The sequence below is a fragment of the Bactrocera tryoni genome, chromosome 2 (assembly GCF_016617805.1).
Source record: "Bactrocera tryoni isolate S06 chromosome 2, CSIRO_BtryS06_freeze2, whole genome shotgun sequence".
Taxonomy (NCBI): Eukaryota; Metazoa; Arthropoda; class Insecta; order Diptera; family Tephritidae; genus Bactrocera; species Bactrocera tryoni.
In genome coordinates, this window is record NC_052500.1 from 2,369,345 (window position 1) to 2,387,758 (window position 18,414).

The 18,414-nt window shown below is 37.3% G+C and overlaps 2 protein-coding genes across 3 annotated transcripts; one reads left to right on the forward strand and one right to left on the reverse strand.

Annotated features, from left to right (window-relative positions):
* Positions 1 to 751: 751 nt before the first annotated feature.
* LOC120767714 (ethanolaminephosphotransferase 1) lies at positions 752 to 16,137 on the forward strand. Of its 2 annotated transcripts, XM_040093911.1 has the most exons (10): positions 752 to 1,042; positions 3,826 to 4,073; positions 9,757 to 9,825; positions 10,268 to 10,451; positions 11,052 to 11,308; positions 11,739 to 11,896; positions 11,993 to 12,173; positions 12,889 to 13,098; positions 13,248 to 13,289; positions 15,803 to 16,137. In XM_040093911.1, the coding sequence occupies exons 2-10, from the start codon at positions 4,017 to 4,019 to the stop codon at positions 15,878 to 15,880; spliced, it is 1,236 nt and encodes a 411-aa protein (XP_039949845.1). In that variant the 5' UTR covers positions 752 to 1,042; positions 3,826 to 4,016; the 3' UTR covers positions 15,881 to 16,137. The 2 variants fall into 2 exon arrangements, with proteins under 2 accessions (XP_039949845.1, XP_039949844.1); XM_040093910.1 differs by lacking the exon at positions 15,803 to 16,137 and having other exon boundaries at positions 13,248 to 14,077.
* On the reverse strand, positions 15,937 to 17,546 carry LOC120767715. Its single transcript, XM_040093912.1, has 4 exons — positions 17,340 to 17,546; positions 17,005 to 17,234; positions 16,504 to 16,680; positions 15,937 to 16,432 (listed from the first exon to the last, which is right to left on the reverse strand). The coding sequence occupies exons 1-4, from the start codon at positions 17,544 to 17,546 to the stop codon at positions 16,165 to 16,167; spliced, it is 882 nt and encodes a 293-aa protein (XP_039949846.1). The 3' UTR covers positions 15,937 to 16,164.
* Positions 17,547 to 18,414: the final 868 nt, after the last annotated feature.

The following is an 18,414-nucleotide window of genomic DNA, read 5'->3' on the forward strand; positions in this document are numbered from 1 at the left end:
ACATACATACATACATGCAAGGTTGTGTTCAGTTACTGCTCACATTCCACAGCAGAGTAAAATGCCGCCCCTAAGTAGTAACAACAACCCTGAAACACAGAAAATCATACGACGAAAAGTAAATTTGTTCGAGCAAAAATTAAAAAAATATTTTTTCAAAAGCCACAGCAGTCAAGAGAGGGACGCAGCGCTGGCAGTGGAGCAAATTATAGCGTGACTGCAACCGGTGTGCCCAGAATATGTATGTGTGTGTGTCGATATGTAAGCACTTAAATTAATAGCAATAATAGCAGCAATAATAGGCAATAATAATGTGAGTGGAAGCAAACGCTTGCTGATAAAAGTATGTGTTTAAGAGCCAGCAGATCAGCGTACTACACATTTGACAACACACATACACACACACACACACACACACAAGCAAAGACTGAATGCGAACTTACAGCAAAAGCAGAAGACTGCCCGCGCGAAAGAAGCTATTGTTTTTGTAGGCGACGTCAAAGGCAAAACAGCGATTGGAGGCCGCATGGACTGAGTACGATTGGGGTTTTCACTACCAAGCAGTCAGTCGGAAGTTCGTATATTCATACAAGCATAATCTTATGTTCATACATACACACATACACACACATGTGTCAACATATGTACAAGCGTGTGAAGGAATAATCGCGTCCCAGTGTCGTAGCTCATTTATTGCGGCTTCTGCGTTTGTTTCTCATTTTGCCATTGCTTTTGTGCTCTTCTGGCGATTGCCAGTCAGTCTTGAACAAAGCCGCGAGCCGTTAATGTCGATCTCCAGTAGTCGACACACGTCTGCTTTCCGTGCCAGTAGTCAGTGCGTGCGTGTGGCTGTATTCGCGTCGCCTGGAATGACTGTTGTCCTTTCCTACCTGATACCTCGTGCTTAGTCTTTCTTCTTTGCGTCGCGCGCCGTGCTATTGCGCGTCATATTCGTAACTTATTTGTTATTGTATAACCGGTCGCCTTATTCTTTGTCAGACATTTGCCGGTTCAAACCGAAAAGGAAGCAGGCAATACACCGGTAAACTAAACTTTAAGAGCGGAATATGTCTCTGGCACAGTCATACGAACTTAAATGAGAGCGTCGTCGTGTAGAATATGAACATTTTCCCAGGCGCTTTGTCAATTAAACGAAATTAGCGCATTGTTGTAGTGAAGTTGTGCTTGAAAACAAAAGTGAAAAAGCAAATTTTCGCAATTTTCGTCGTTTGCGAAATACAGTGAAACGAAAGCTTTTAAAAATAAGTTTGCGCTTGCAAATGCAATCATTTGTTTCACAAAATCGTTCGCTGTTGCTTGACTGACGGCAGTCGTTTGTGGGGTTGCTTGCATATGACCTTCATGCAGAGTTATAAACATAAATCTTACATATTGTATTTATATGTACGTAGTCACACTGGTACACACTCGTCTGCCATGTCTTACAGCAATAAATAAAGCCAACATAATTATCCGCATAAATTGATAGCCGCTCTTGAATGCACCATGTGCACTGCTCAGCTGCTGCTCTTGTTGTTCTCGGTTCCCATTGGTGACAGCGCTTTTGCTGCTTCACTCAAGCGGTTTAGCAGAGGCACAGTGGTGGCAGACAGAAAGTTCAACCCACTTGCATTTGCGGCTGAGTGCAGTTGGAAATCGAGGCTTACAAATTTGTGGAAGAATCCAAATTAACTGTTGCTTCGAGAAAAATGAGTGTATAAGCGCTGCTGTTACTTTGCAAGAGCTTATGGGGTTTATAAGAGGATTGTATGCGGCAGAAGCTCAAACGGAGGTATGCAGGATCGCCGTAAAAAAGTCGCTTGACTATATATAAGTCTACTATAAGTAGTTGGAAACCTTCTTTTAAACTCGACGGAGCCCGCCGTGGTCACTGTTAGTTCAAAAATAGTTTTTGAATTCAACTATGAAGAATACCGATACGTCAGAAACGAAATGAACTGTCAAACTTGCTCTTCACTCATGACGTCACAAAGGCACATAATTCTCTTGATGCCAAACTCACTCCAAGAAAGCATCAAAGTTAATCACAATCTTCAAGTATTAATGCTAAAAATATCATCTTCACCGAATGCTCACCATTAATGTAATCTAACTTAAAGCGAACATATTTAAACGAAAGTAAGAAGCAGATATATGTACGGGTTCACGGGAGCTTAGGTAGTCGTAAATCATAGTGGCATGCTAGCGTCATAAAGCACTCGTACGCCATTCCAAAGTTAACTACAGTCATACACTAGCGGCTTTTCGATAATTATACCCCATAATGCCGGCAAAACATACACAAGTACACCGTTACTCGTAAGCAGCACAAAGTACACGTAACCCCAAACCCAAGTGTGCGATAAAGACCTTGTTTTATAACCCACTGCAAAGGCGTATCTATGCGGGTTTATATATAGCTGTTTTGGTTACCGCGGCTAAAACAGATAAAAGATAATAAAAATACTGCAGAGTTTGAAGTAAACAGTAGCAAAAGCTTTACAAATCTTAGCAATATGCCACAGTAGCTCAGTGTCTGCTTGAATGTCGACCGCCTCTACTGCCTAGCAGGTGTACTTGCCCAGCAGTGAAAGGCGATAGTAGGCAGGAAAAATACTAGTTACTAGTTTAATGAGTCTGAAAGATCCAAAAATATAAATTTGGAGCTGAAAATTGTGAAATGAGTTTTTAGGGACCATTTAACGGCGCAAACTTATGAAATTTATTGCAAACTTCGCCAAGTGGCAAAATCGCAAAACATATTTATATCTCATTTCATTGAGCCTTATCATATTTCTTGTGCTGTTAGGTTGGTAGACTAGTTTGTGATGGCATAATTCAAAGCAAAACTCCACAAATGAGATCCAGTACGATAAGCACACCAGCAGTCGACTAACTGGTTCGGTTCGTCCTTCATACTGGCTGTAAGGTGTAACTAGTTGATTTTCCTGCAGGGTATATGGAAGTATTTGCGTTGACAAGGCGGAAGTTTACCTTATCTGCCGCCTGAGCTTCAATGTCATGCAACACATACACACACGTGTAGTGTAGTTGAAGCCGGTCCACATTGTAGGGTGCGAGTTGGGCGCTTCATTGCTTTTACACTTTCGCGTGGAAAATAACAATTGGCAATTAAATAAAATCATAGAAACGTAAAGAATCACTTACGCAAGAGATGGATGATTCCGGTTTCTTTCAACGCTTCCTCGACAGTTGTGCATGTGTGCGTATGTGCGTATAATGATCAGCACGCTCGAGCGGTCTTATCACGTCACATTCGTTCGTTCAATGAATTTCACTCCGCTCTGCATCGCCTGCGTGCGGCTGTTGCTGGCGCAAAGTTGTTGTATACGCTAACCATTTCTCCGGTTGGCGCAGGCCATGAAATTGAATATTTTTTGTTTCAGCTTGAAAGTGGCAATAAATGCAGCGGCATTAACGGCACACGCAGCGCAGCGCAAGCAATAAAAAACGGCGCCAATGACAAAAAGTAAGGCCGTAAGTGCGAAAACTAAAAAAGTTGTTGCCGAAGCAATAAAAAGTCTGCTCGTGTGCATATTTGTGCTTTTGTGTGTGTGCAAATAGTTCTGCATGGAAGGTTCGTGCAACATATGTGAAGTGAAAAACCTGGCTTTTAAGTTTAAAGTGAAAATCCTGCAGTGTTGCTGTAATTCCAACGCGAATTCCCAGCACTCGCGAGAAATTCATTGCTCCATAGTGTTCAACAGCATAATGCAGCAAAAATATATTTAAAATAATAAAAATATTAAATACCTCGTTTGAAATTTCAACCTTTGAATGTTTTGTTTTTGTTTTTGTTTTAAGTTGCAGCGTGTTAAAGTGAAGATGTCAAGCGGTTTTGCGCCGCTAAGGGTCTAGTAGCATAAAAATATTACTACGTGACTATAATATATAAACTAGTAGAAACCAACAACAACTTTTTAAGCCTAAACTAGTACTCTACATTGAATCAAGCAAGTTGATAACGTTGGACACCACCACAAAAAACAACAACCATGTTTGGCATTAAATATTTAACAGAGTCCCATTTAAAGGGCTTCGATCGATATAAGGTAAGTTCAATCAATATTGAGGTTACATAAGTGCCATTATTTAAATAATAAATCGAATGATTTTAAGAAAGAGTTTCGAGAATTAAGTTATTTATAACAGCAGCTTCAGTTATTTAGGGTTATGATTTTCATTGAAGACGGTGATTTTATTGAGCAGTGTCATATATCGTCAGCTAAAATGCAAGACTACGTATCATCAAAAAAAAATCGAAAATCGCTGTCTGATATAATAACCAATATATGTATAACTGTTTTTAACCAAAATTGAAATTTTGTTTTAATATGTATGAGTATCTGATAACCAATATATTGGTTAGTCGAAAAAATCTTTTCGTATTTTGTCGATAGATGCCGTTGCAGTCATATATCTCCAGTGCTACCAATCACATTGTGTCATATCACAGTTTTTAAAGGGTGATATTTTAAGCTTCATTTAAACAAAAAAATTAGATTCGAGGAAGTTGAAAAACAGTTACAGTTGTTCAAAAATTAGTGAAAATGATGATAAATTCGCTTAATTTTGAAATTCTGTGTAAAAAAGCGCAGAACACAACGCAAGCCACCAATGAAATTTGTGAAGTTTACGAAGACGATACTGTATAAGTTCGTGTAGCACAACAATGGTTCTTCCGTTCTATAAATTTCGATGTAAAAGATGCGCCTCGCATCCTATCTTTGAAAAAGTGGATGAAATTATGGAAAAGATTGACCAGGACTGTCACATAAGCAGCCATGACATCGCCAAGGAACTTAACATTCATCATCAAATGGTTTTGAACCATTTAAAAAAAGCTCGATGTTTGGGTACCACATGAATTGTCTGTAAAAAATTTAATGGACCGAATGAACATCTGTGATTCTTTGCTGAAACGAAATGAAATCGAACCATTTCTGAAGCGAATGGTAACAGGAGACGAAAAGTGGATCAAGCACGCTAATAATGTGCGAAAAAGATCATGGTCCAAGCGTGGTGAAGCTCAAAAAATAGTCCCAGAGCCAGGATTGACGCCTCGAAAGGGTATGCTGATTGTTTAGAGGGATTGATTCTACATTTTACTGTCAACAACTGATAATATTGAAGTAAGTAATCGAAAAAAATGGACAGAACTGAGCAACAGAATGGCTTCGTCTTCCATCAAAACAACGCTGACGTTGACTCGGCAAAAACTGGGAGAGCTTGGTTGTGAAGTTTTGATTTATTTATCATATAGCCCTGACCTTGCACGATAAGACTACCATTTGTTTCGGTCAATGCAGAACTCTCTTAATGGAGTAAAGTTGGCTTCAAGAGAAGCCTGCGAAAATTTCTTGTCGCAGTTTTTCGCCGAGAAACCAGAAAAGTTTCACGCTGATGGAATATTGTCTCTAGCGGAAAAATGGCAAAAAGTGATCGACCAAAATGGTACATATTTGGTTAATTAAAGTTCATTATAAATATAAAATAAATAAGTTGAAGTTTGATTATAAATACGAAAAGACTTTTTCGATTACCCAATATTAGCTTATATATACTTATATACATATATATAAATTGATTAATTCACCATTTCAATTATGGTTAAAGAATGGCTTACTCACTCATAATACAATGTTTACTTCATTAGTTGACTGCATTAAATATTTATATGTTTTCATAAACAAAAACCAAAAAGAATATATAAAATTTACAGACATAAATAAAGACACACCAACGCAGCAAAGAATCAATTATCAATGTTCCATTTAATGCGCAATCACGCCACTGAGTTTAGTATTGCCAACATACTTTGATTGAAATTAGTTTTTTTTTTTTTAATGAGCGTCTGGTACTCTATGTAAATAGAAACATAAATTGAATAACAAATAATATTAGACATTTAAGAAAATTTATACTTATACAAAAGCAAGCTTCAGTAGCCTCTGACTAATTTTGCGGCCAATGTTTAAGGCTTCACTGATATTATTGAAACAGAATTTTGAGTTACGTACACAGGTCTTTCATAGCAGAGTAGTACATAGTTTATTTTAAAATTTCAGATGAAACACAAATTTTCGGAAATCTGCATATATTTGTTGCGTATTCAGTTCAATTTGAGGTTTAAGAAATTATCTGCGTAGATTTTAGCTCAAAATTACTCATACGCCATGTTTTCACTTGCAAGCGCTGTTAAGTGTACGCTGTTATTTTTCAAAACAAATGAAATAGTAGACTTGGCAATCAACATATATGCCAAAAGCTATACTTTCCCACCGCATCTAATGTAAATATTTGTAGTTGTAATAAATAAATAAAGCTTGTTATTTAAGTCGGCAGTCAGAAAATTTTGTCCGTAAACACGTACAAGTGCACTGGTTAGGCGCACAGGAGAAAATATTTATGCACCTACAATGCTCGCACATATATTTCCATGTTTACAACAATTGACAATTAAATTTAAATTGATGCATGGTGAACTTGCATGAATGGCAGTACAACAAGCAAATTAGTCGCATCAAAACGTCAAAGGCTGATGGATGAGTGGATTAGCGAGCATATAAATAGCGCTTTAAAGTGCTTGTAAAAGTCATAGACTGCGATGTAATGTATGTAGATTTCCTCATAACGCCATTTACCATACTTATGAATCTATATGTATGTGTTAGTTGATTATATTTTTCTCGCGGCTGGCTTAATCGCACTCAGCCTTTGTTGTATTGGCTTTACAATGAATATAAATATGTATGTGAGTGACGAAAATAGAACTTACAGCATGTCAACAAATGGACGAATGAATAGTCAAAGTGATAACGCTGCTGTTTGATGGCCGCTTGTGCACGCTTCAGAGCGCTTATCTACAATTTGCTCATCCGTTCGCTGGCAAAAGTCATTGACCACACACAAGCATAAGTTGAATACGTATTGTATGTGTGTAGCATATTTAAATACACATTGCACAATGGGTGTCACATGCTATACTTCCGAAAAAGAACTTTTGAGCCGCATGGCAGACACTCACGTTTGCCAACGAGTGTGAGAATGATTTTTTATACAAATTTCCTTTTCGAAATTTTAATTTAAGGCCTTTGAAAAATTGATGTTATTAATACCTAGGCCAACGCTATATTCAAAAATGCAAAATTTCGTTATTGTGTGTGTGAGTATGCGCTCATTTCATTTGTTTCAACATTTCCTTGAGGGACTGCCAGTTTGAAATGTCCGTGTACAATTGGCTGCCACAAATATTGAATTGTAAAACAATCGATTTTAAGCGACGTAAAGTGGGCGTTTATTAGTGAAAGTCATTTGCCTCACCCCCTCAAGCTTTTTTGTATATTGCGTGCTGTTAAATACACAACAACTCGCTTCAGTGTTCGATATATTATTTTCCAACAACTGCAAAAACATTGTAACATATAAAGAAATATTTATATTTGATGAAAAGGGAAAATATATTTTTTGTAGATTTGGTGCAGTTAAAATCAATAGCTTTTTCTGTTGGCTTTGTTTTTGTAGCACCGTCTGTTGATTCTTGCCACTGCGTGCACTCTTTTGTTTGTTTATTTGCAACACTGTGTGCCCTATTTGATAAAGTGCATGCTGCAGAATGATTTAATCACCTCAAATAAATTTTTTCCGCTCATTAGCGTTGGGCTTCTCGTTTGGCATATGCTGCAAATACATACATACACATATGTGACATATGCACTTGTTTACTAATTAACATATTTAATGAATTAAAAATTTATTATAGCAATGATTATAATCTCTTATGTAGCAGTATGTGCCAAGCTCAATTCTAATATAATCAGTTAGGAAAAGCAGAAGTAATTATACTGAATTGAAAAGCTGCGTTCGCTGTAAGCTTTAATGGCAGCTGCATTCATTCAATAAGTAACTGACTAAGATGTTTAAAATTGCCAATTTTATAGACAATATTAGAGTTAGTACTTCGGATTATATAACCAGTTTTTAGTAGTTTTTCAGTAGTTTTTCAATACCCAGTAATGCCAATGAGTCAGTTAAATGAGAGACTTATAGAGCGTAATTTCTATTTTTAGAGAGGTATATAGTATGTTTCTCAATTGCGTACTGGTTTCAAAGCAGCACGTGTTGGTTAGAGTTATTCTGCGTTTGATACCTAAGCTTAGATTATTTTCGGAATTTATACTGGTTTCGAGATATACCAAGTCTTTAACTCATTCAAATGTATAGCTACCAACAGTGTATTTTCCAACCGTAGAACCTTTGTATGTGGCCTCCAAGTAATTTGTCCTGCCCTCGTTTACCACAAGATCAACATCTTTTGTTTCTTTTTCTAGGCTGGAAAAAGATGCTCTTTATTGTTAAGGAACACGATGCCAATAACATCTGCGTACTCCACTGGCATTGTGCTTTTAGAGTAGACCGTGTCTATTTGGTTGAAGCGACACGTATCACATTTTCCAGCATTATATTGAAAAATACTTATACCTGGCATCGAATGGCGAGAGCGGTGCTTCGCGATTTCGATGGAGCTAAAGGTTGTGCTCAACTTCATTCAGCATAACCGTGTGAGTTTCGCAGAGATACCAAATTTAGACATGACATCGAATAGGCAGCCTTCTTCTCTAGGATTTGACGTATTGTGAAAATCTAGAATCTGAAATATCTCAATTTTTTACCAGGTCTAAAACCACGTTGTTAAGATCCAATCAGTTTATTGACAATGAGCTTAAATCATTCATACAAGACTCTTGAAAGAAACTTATATGCGAAATCGAGCATGCTGTTCACGCGATAATTAGAGCCAGATTGCGGTATTTGACTACATGTGGTTAGGACACTGTACACTCATATTCCCATCATTGGGAACGTATTCATTACTAAACTCTGCTTTGCCGAATTACTGGGCCAAATCAACGTCGAGTTACAGAAAACACGGCTCAGATTTATTGCGTGTCAAATAGTGCTCTTCTACTATTCCAAGAAACCGGCTCATACTTTGTGGTCGCAATGGCCAAAATAGTCAAAACTAAGTGCGAACTTTTCCCATACTTGACTTCCAAAGGTGAAAAAGTCACTCGCCTTCACGGAAGCCCACTTTGCAGACCTTCAGAAAATAGCTTAATGAAAATGAAGTATCACTGTCTACTAAAAAGAAGACTATATTGATAAATAAATCGCAATTTTTTCCAAAATTTTTGTTTTTGTTTTGCAGGCCAAGTACTTATCCGACCACATTTGTAAGATGGCTTCGAATCTGCTACCAAAAACTTCTTTGAACGCATCATAAAAGATTTTTCAAACGAAACACTCAGACTGCAGTTATTAATCCAACTTATTTTCAACTTTTTACTTCCATCTCCAGTCATTGCAAACTTGTATCTGGATAGATCTGTTGTGCTGTCGACAGAGTTCAAAGAAACGAAAACGTGTAGCTGCACTCGCTCGCTTCGACTTTCCATCAATCCCGCCTGAAGTGCGCTTGTCTACTAACAAAAAATTCAATTACTGCCACTAGTCAATAATGTAGTAGTAGCACGCACAAAGTACGGCAGGGATTTATTTAAAAATTAATTGAAACTCGCGGTTTCAGCTGGCACTATTCATGAATATACAACTACAACTACATCTTTCCTTTACCATTTCGATTTATAATTATTTCAGCCATTTTAATGACTTTCCCCCATCCCTTGTCGGCTGTTTCATGTATCTTTATGTGTTTTTGTTTTTGTGTACTTTCAGTACAGCAGCATCGACACCGGCTACATCAGCGTCTATATCATGCATCCCTTCTGGAACTGGTGTGTTCAGGTGAGTTTCACGTGGAGTGCACAGGAGCGAGTCGGAAGAACCTTTGATCGCCGCAATCTTTGTGTTCAAGAGTTTGTACAGTGTTTGCATGCGTTGCTGGAGCATGTGAAAGTTTAATAAGCTGTGTTGTCTGTGTGTGTGTGTTTGTGTGTGCGCAGGAGTCGCTGCTATTTGAAATCCTTTATTTTTACCGGCCACAGCGTCTAAAACTAAAAACAAACCACTGCGTCAATTCCCAAACTGAAATCCGCATTTCGGGCTGCTTTGGCCGCAGTTGGAGGTTTGGTGTCCGGCTGCATAAGCAAACACGGATTTTTACGAGTTCTGTTCTGCAAGCGCTGGCACACACACACGCACAACATAAGCACTCGAACACATAACATAACTCTAACATAATCGTGTATGTATGTTTGTATGTAAATGGCGAAATGTTTTATTGCAGTTCCTGCCGAAATGGCTAGCACCGAACCTCATCACATTCACCGGCTTCCTGTTGACCGTGGTCAATTTCATTTTAATTGCATATTACGATTGGGACTTTCAGGGCGCCAACCACGAAGTGCACACGGTGCCGCGCTGGGTTTGGTCAGTGGCCGCCATTAATATTTTACTTTACTACAATTTAGGTGAGTTTCGCAGCACTGTTGGGTTGGTCGGTGTGCTAGAGAATGCATACTTGCGCGCGATTGTCAAATTTTATGACTTTTTCTAATGTACACTTTTTTTGTTTTAATTTTCCAAAAATTTTACATACAAATAGGTAGTCGAAAAAGACTTTTCGTATTTTGTCAATATTTGTCATTGCAGTCGTATATCTCCAGTACTACCAATCACATTTTGTCATACCATACAGTGTTGGAAAGGTGAGATTTTAAGCTTCGTCTAACCAAAAAAAAATTTAAACTCGTGGAAGTTGAAAAAAAGTTACAGCTGTTCAAAAATATAAAAGAAAATAAGTTGAAGTTTGATTAGTTATACGAAAAGACTTTTTCGACTACCCAATATGATGTTACCAGTTGAATGCATTTATTTGCTCACCACTGTAGCTCCTGTTGTTTGCATATGACTCACTTAAACGTGCCCGGTAATTTGGCTATGGTGCAAAGTTTCAAATTGAGTGCTATCCCGTTTGCACAAAATTTTGTTGCATACTTTTTAGCGCCGACCACCTTGCATACGTTTAATATTCATTTTACCTCTACTCCGCGTCTCTATTTTCCCCGCAGATGGCATGGATGGCAAGCAGGCACGACGCACTGGCACCAGCGGTCCGCTGGGCGAGCTCTTCGACCACGGCTTGGACTCTTACTCCGCTGTGCTGATACCAATTTATATGTTTTCGTTGTTTGGCACCAACGATTTGCCGCCGATTCACATGTTCTTCGTTATATGGAATGTTTTTCTTAATTTTTATTTGACACACGTCGAAAAGTACAACACCGGCGTGATGTTCCTGCCATGGGGCTACGACTGCACGATGTGGGTAAGCTTACCGAACAAGAAAAACTGCCGCATTTGAATGGTGTAGCATCAGCGCAGCGTTGACTGCTATGAGCGCTTAATATAATGCGAAGCAGAAGAGTTTTCACATTTTATTTAAAGTCAAAGCCTTATGCCATAAAAGTAGTCCCCGCAGGACTTTTTCAAATGGCATATGGCTTGGAACTTAAAAGTTGTGCGGTCGGCCTTTGGTTCTGCGTAAACAGTGTGGCATATTTAAGTGCAATAAACGTTGCAAAAAATATGAAACTTTCTGTTCACTCGTTGCCAAGGCGACACTTTGTGTACAACATTTCTTTTGTTTTGATGTCACTTTGTTCTTGACAGAGACCGTTACATAAAGTAGCAGCTAAAATTTTACAAAATCATTAACTGTAAATAAAATGACAATTTTTTACAAATTAATTTGACAGGGCGTCAGCTTGATGCTGTTCTTCACCACACTTGTCGGCCCGGAAATTTGGCATGCGCGCCCCTTCTTGGGCCTCAGTATGGCCAACCTATTCGAGATTGTGCTGATTGGTTCGGCCATGGTGAGCAGTCATCCAATCATCATCAAAAATATTTATTTGTAAGTACTTGTCTTCTTTCAAGTCTGAACATGATACATGACATTTTCTGCGCATATCTCAAGTTGCCCACATTCATATGCTGTTTTCGTTTGCAGATCATACAAACATAAAACCGGCAAAATGCGCCCATTCTTGGAGGCGGCGCGCCCACTCTTCCCCTTCTTGTGGCTCTTCGCAATCACAACGTTCTGGTGCTTCTACTCGCGCAACAGCATCATCGATCTGTCGCCGCGCATCATCTTCATACTCTTCGGCACGTTATTTTCCAATATAGCGGTAAGTGCTTGTGTACTTGGTTGCGGTTATGTGCATGGATGCACACTTTGCTATCTGCCAAATAATGCCTCCCACACAATTGATTGTGGCTTAAAGCTAGTGAAGTGTAAAGGCAAGTACTTGTAAGCGATAAAGCAAATCGGGACATGAGAAAGATTGAGTCGAAATGAAATGCAACGCAAGTCACAAATAACTTGTAGACAGTGGCTAGTAGACTTTCGGTTTGAACTTTTAAAATACTAAGCATTCACTATTATTTACTATATACTTCCATAATTATTTTTTTTCACTCCTCACTTCAAAATGATTTTTTTTAATATTTTGCTATTTTGTTACTTACTATGAGTCTGAGTAAAAGACACTTCCTTACAGTTTCAAACAAATCATACACGATAACGCTTTCGCAGCCAAATCATTGCATACTTTCAGGGTTCCACGCCTGACACCACTAATTTCCTATTGTGCCTCTCCCGAAGTGCAATTAATATGACGATCATATTTTTCGCTTTAAGCCAGCAATACTGCTTATCGCTCAGCTGAGTGCCACTCACGAGTTTAATGACTTCGCTGCCGTGTTGTTGGCGAGACAATATATTGCGCTCTATTCATTTTCAAATATCAGCCACTTGTAACACTTTCAGCAGTCTAGCTGCCCAGAGTTATGTGTGTTCTAATATTTTTATTATTACATATTTGCTTCGTTTTTCGCAAATAGTGTCGCTTGATAGTGGCGCAAATGTCCGATGTGCGCTGTGACGGCTTCAATCTGCTGCTGTGGCCACTCTTGGCCACTGTGGCGGCCTCCTGTTTCCCCTGGTATGAGCAGCTGCTGGGCAGCGAAATTAGCGCTGACATGGAATGCTGGATCCTGCAAGCCTTAACGATTTTCGTCACCATAGCACATCTGCATTACGGAAAAAGGGTGGTAAGTACACATGTGCGACTGAAAAGTTAAGAAAAATTAACTTAAAAACTGTTTTGGTATAAATTTTTTTTAGTTAATTTGAGTTTGTTTCTACTAAAGAAATTCTCATGCTGCTTAGTTTTTAATACCCCGCATTTAATGTTTTTCAGGTTTGCGAGATGTGCGACCACTTCAACATTCGTTGCTTCAAAGTAAGATACACTTCCTATATGCAACACAAAACAGTAACAAATAACCTACCAAAGAACTTAGGAGCGGTAAACAACTCTCATAAATCAACACAATTAACCGAGTCATTATTGAGTAAACGTTCAGTTAATAATAAAAATGGGCCAATTCAAAGCAAACTGTCATAACTTGAGTAATTAACATCATATCACATTATATAAAATGATACAATTTGTTTTAACGTCACGAATTTATACCACTTGTCATATATTATACCGTTTAAGATCTCCATTTATTACTAAGCACAAAAGTTGAGGGGCATTTGAGGGTTTCTTAGGCTAAATCTCGAGTTCAATATATAGTACATACATAGTATGTATATACATACATATATACAAAGAAAATTACGGAACGGAAATTCGAGTAAATATATACACAAGAAAGAGTTGAAATGCCAAAGTTCAATAGGACAAAGATAACCGAAAGTTAGTTGCCGAATCAAGGTGTTGATGACGTATAATAACTATCGTGCCTCAGCTCGTTTTTGTTGCGGTTTTTGAGAGCGATATTAGGTATATATTAAGATATTATAAGATTTATTCAATCTTTTCGACATCTCAAGCGTTTTATGGGTTGAATATTACCCAAATCAAATATAATTAAATATATCGTCACCTAAAATGCAAAATAATGTAACATCACTTTTCATAAGTTTCCAGGTGTAAGAGAAGCGATGTAATAGAAACCACTCATATTAAAAGAAAATTTGAGTTTTGGTTATAAAATGGTTATATATTGCTTATATATTGGTTATATATTTGGTATATATTGGTTATATAATGGTTATATCTGACAACGGAGGCTGAAAATTTTATGCTGCATATATGTATGTTACACGATGTGGTGAATCGTAAGCAATAAAAAAAATAATTTAAATTTTTTTGATGATACGTTGGTGGCATTTTAGGTGACGGTATGTATTTGTACATATATATAGAATATATTGAATATATTATCACGAGTTTAGTAAAGTAAGCAGCATCATAGTTGCTAACCATATATTATGTGAATATATAATTTTATAAGTAACCTGGTTAATTCTAGTTTTGGTAAGTCTCATAAGCACTAACGAATATTATAACGGGAAGTTTACAGTGTAATTAATACTTGGCTGTACTAACAATAAAAACAGTAAAACAACAACGACTATTAACTAGAACATAAGCTAGCATATTGAAGGTGTAGTTAAGATAAATCTGAAAATAAAGCAAATTGGTATACAAATTTGGAATGCACAGGCAAAGATAAATGTGTTTTCTACTAAAATTGAAAAAAAAAATAATTTAAAATTTTTTGACAAAGAAGTGATCCTTATTATATAGACTTCATATTTTGCTAGTCACTATAGAAATACATATCTACACAAATGCAACTCTGAACTTATCTAACAAATACTGAAGTCAAATAATAAATATACGTAAATGACTATTTTTAGAAAAAAAACTCAAAGTTTTTCATTGCTTGGGTTGATTTGGTTTACAAGCACAGATTTGTCGCTTTGACTCAAATGTGTTTCTGGAAAAGCATGTATACACGCTGTGACAAATATACCAATATAAGTTGAAGTGTGATTAGAAATACGAAAAGACTTTTTCGACTACCCAATATTTCGTACTGATTTCTACCATTATTGTTTGCCTAACGCATCAGTTATCCTTTCCTAAAATATAACCAGTGCTATACCGTGAACCATTGCACTATTTATCCAGAATTTTTATTTTTTCGTCCTTTCTCCAAACATCTTTCATATATATTATATATGTATCTACGTGCTGTGCGTGTGATATTTTTATTTTTTTTCGCATTTTATAAAATATGCGCCGCTATAATTGCTGCAGACACTAATTGCTTTATGCTTCCGTAACGCCGAAATGGAAATTTAATTATGCTCATAAATAATAAACTGCCTGTTAGATTTCCATTGACGTGCTCGCTTAATGCATTAACTGGATATATGTATTATATGTGCAGTAGTTTTGTTGCTTGAGTTGATTTATGTAAATTAATATTAAACATTTATTTATATTTTAATTGAATTATTCTTATGCAATAACAATAACTTATTGTACGACTCTAGGAAAGCAGATAAATAAAATGAAGTTTGAAAGCCTGCATAAAGCTACTAAAGTTGCATGCAATACAAAGCCTTGAAGTACTATGAAGAATCCTATTAAAAATACTAAAAATTATTCTTCATTACTATCAGTTTGAGTATCAAAAATATATATGATATACGTTTAGCATTAAAATTAAATGCTTATTAATTAAAATATGGTCTGCATTTACGTTCTATGTCCTTAGATTAAGTGTGTTATTGCTCAAATAATCTCTTGCATGCTATATTTGCTCACTAAACGCCTACTAAATATACATATCCGCATGCCGACCAAATGGGATAACTCTATAGCGAAACTAAAGATATAAATTCCTTCCTCTTGCCCATTTTATTTTTAAATTCGCCTTAAAACTTTTGTAGATTACAAAGCAAATGGAAGCGGCGCGTGCGGCAGCATCGCACGACCATGAACTTCGACGCAACTCAACGCCGGTTTGAGCGTACTTCTGCAACAAAAACAAGCGCCACCGACGCCCTAACCAAAACCAAAGAGATAATGCCAAAACGATATTTAATTTAGCCTCACGGTACAATTTGAATGCCGTTACTATCTTAACCAAATAAAGAATTTAAGTGCCATATAAACAATGTATGCAAACTTACTTATTATCTACAGTTATTTGTTGTAAAAACGGTAGTTTGTAAGTGACAACACGTAAATGTTAAATAAATACAAATAAATTTTATCTAATTTATTGTTGTTTGTTTGCTTTTTTTAATTGTTATCGCTCCTTTGCCTCCAGCTCGTCGGACCAGATCTCGCTGTTTTCGCTGCGTTTTGTTCTAAAAATGTAAGTGGTGCCGACTTTTCTGAAATTCAGTTTCGTGAATAGCGCAATGGATGCCGAATTGCCGTAACTTATCATAGTGGTGGCGTCGTCGCCGGCCTGCGCAAACTGTCGCGACAAAAAGTGTACCATTGCGCCGGCCAGACCACGCCCTCGGTGCGCATCCCGTACGTGTAGCATGCCGAGTAGACCCAGATTGCATCTGTTCAGACAATAGAAAATATTTAGAGTAAAATGCATTTGGATATGTAGCTGAGCTGTGGGTAAGCTTGCCTTATGCACCAGCCTATCAGTTCACCAGTTGATTTCAAATAAATGCCAATATTGTAGTTGTACTTAATGAGTCGCTTGATGAACGCCAAACTGCCTTTGGCACGTGAATACCAAATATTGTCTACAATGGCAGCTTCGTCTGCTGCTAGCGGGCGGAATTCATACTCCGGTGAGACGCTGGAAATGTTACCAAAGATATGAGTTAGCGAACGAAATGAAATGAAGGATAAGGAAATGAAGACTGAATGAAGAATACGGAAATGCTGAAAAAGGACATGAAAAAGAAAGGAAATAAAAGATAAGGAAATGAAGTATAAGAAAGTGAAGTTTAAGGAAATAAGAGAATAAGTAATGAAGCATAAGGAAATAAAAGGATAAGAAAATGAAGCAATAGTATAAACGTTGCTAAGATCGCTGGTTCTACGACATCGGAGTGAACCCGCATTTACCAAATATTCGGTTAAGTGCTGCCAAATAAACTGAGTTTTATGCCTCACTTACCTCACTTCTAATTCCAAAGCCTCTGCTCTGGGCATAATCATTATTTGTAGCCGCACTATGTCGATGAGTAAATTCAAGTCTGTTAGTATTTTGAAAATAGTATCGTGGTGTATGTCCGGCACGCCAGTCATTTTATAACCGCGACTCCAGTCAAGCTGTAGTAAGGCGGTTCTCAATTCAGTTGCAGCTTCGGCAGTATCTAAGGCATTTACCATCAATTGATAGCGATCCTGCACAAATATTGAAAATACTCTTGAATCGATTTTATGTTTTTATTAAGTTTTAAGCTTTTTTGGTTTTGCTACTTCTGTGCTTGCAAACTCTCACACACTCACCACTATCAAATAGAGTCCGCTCTTTCTCCAAACATCTGGCAGTGTGTAAATCTTGATATGCTTCTGTTGTGGGTCTCTTTCGAACCAGCTGATGTAGTTGCCCAGCGTCTGATAGCCAATCAATTGCGTTATGCCACATGCTTTATACAGCTCACGCATCGATCTCAAATCGTCGATTTTGTTTAAAGTTATTAATAGATTTGTCATTGCGGCGGTTATGCGCTGTAGAACTCGCAATTCTTGCTGTACTCTAATTGATTTCAAATGCAACTGAATGCCCTTGTACCTGGATAAGTAGGTGGCCACCGAATATGTTTATAATAACAATGAACTGCTTGTGAGCGTTGTGCTGAGCTTCACAAACACTTTATTCCGGGTTTCAATTACAAGGCCACATGTAATAATCAGCACATTGTCATTGAGCGAATACAAGTTGTAATAAAAAGCTGTGGTCTCACATAAGCAATCTCCCCGTTTACGAGTTCATTGAAACTAAGAGTAAGAGTTGCCGCACTAATTTTAAGTATATCACTGAATAGGAGAGTGTCATGTAATTTCTTGGCTCTATATAAAAGAGTGAAAATGTTTGGTTTCTCTCAATAACTATAGTGTACTCTTCATATTCATTGATCGGCTAAAGACAAAAAAGAGAGCTCTCTCTTTCTTTACATTGTGAGATTACAAGTATGTTTGTTGGTAACGAAAAAAAAAACGAGAAAATGCATTTCTTTCAGTAACTATGTGTTCAGTTTGTATGGAAGCTAAATGCTATAGTAATCCGATCTGAACAATTCTTTCGGAGATTATGTTATTACCTTAAGCAGTAATCCATGTCGAATTTCGTGAAGCTACCACGTCAAATGCGAAAGTTTTCCATACAAGAACTTGATTCTGATCGTTCAGTTTGTACGGCAGCTATATGTTATAGTGGTCCGATATCGGCAGTTCCGACAAATGAGCATCTCCTTGAAGAGAAAATGACGTTTACAAAATTTCAAAACGATATCTTAAAAACTGGGGGACTAGTTCGTATATATTCAGGCAGACGGACAGACAGACAGACGGGCATGGCAAA

What these genes read in the sequence shown, in the direction of transcription:
- LOC120767714 (XM_040093910.1), top strand. Translation starts at nt 4,017, where the DNA reads ATGTTTGGCATTAAATATTTAACAGAGTCCCATTTAAAGGGCTTCGAT. An exon ending in AGGGCTTCGATCGATATAAG is followed by an intron (nt 4,074 to 9,756) that starts GTAAGTTCAATC and finishes GTGTACTTTCAG; the next exon opens with TACAGCAGCATCGACACCGG. An exon ending in TGCATTACGGAAAAAGGGTG is followed by an intron (nt 13,099 to 13,247) that starts GTAAGTACACAT and finishes AATGTTTTTCAG; the next exon opens with GTTTGCGAGATGTGCGACCA.
- LOC120767715 (XM_040093912.1), bottom strand. Translation starts at nt 17,546, where the DNA reads ATGACAAATCTATTAATAACTTTAAACAAAATCGACGATTTGAGATCG. An exon ending in GCGGACTCTATTTGATAGTG is followed by an intron (nt 17,235 to 17,339) that starts GTGAGTGTGTGA and finishes ATATTTGTGCAG; the next exon opens with GATCGCTATCAATTGATGGT. An exon ending in GCTTTGGAATTAGAAGTGAG is followed by an intron (nt 16,681 to 17,004) that starts GTAAGTGAGGCA and finishes TAACATTTCCAG; the next exon opens with CGTCTCACCGGAGTATGAAT.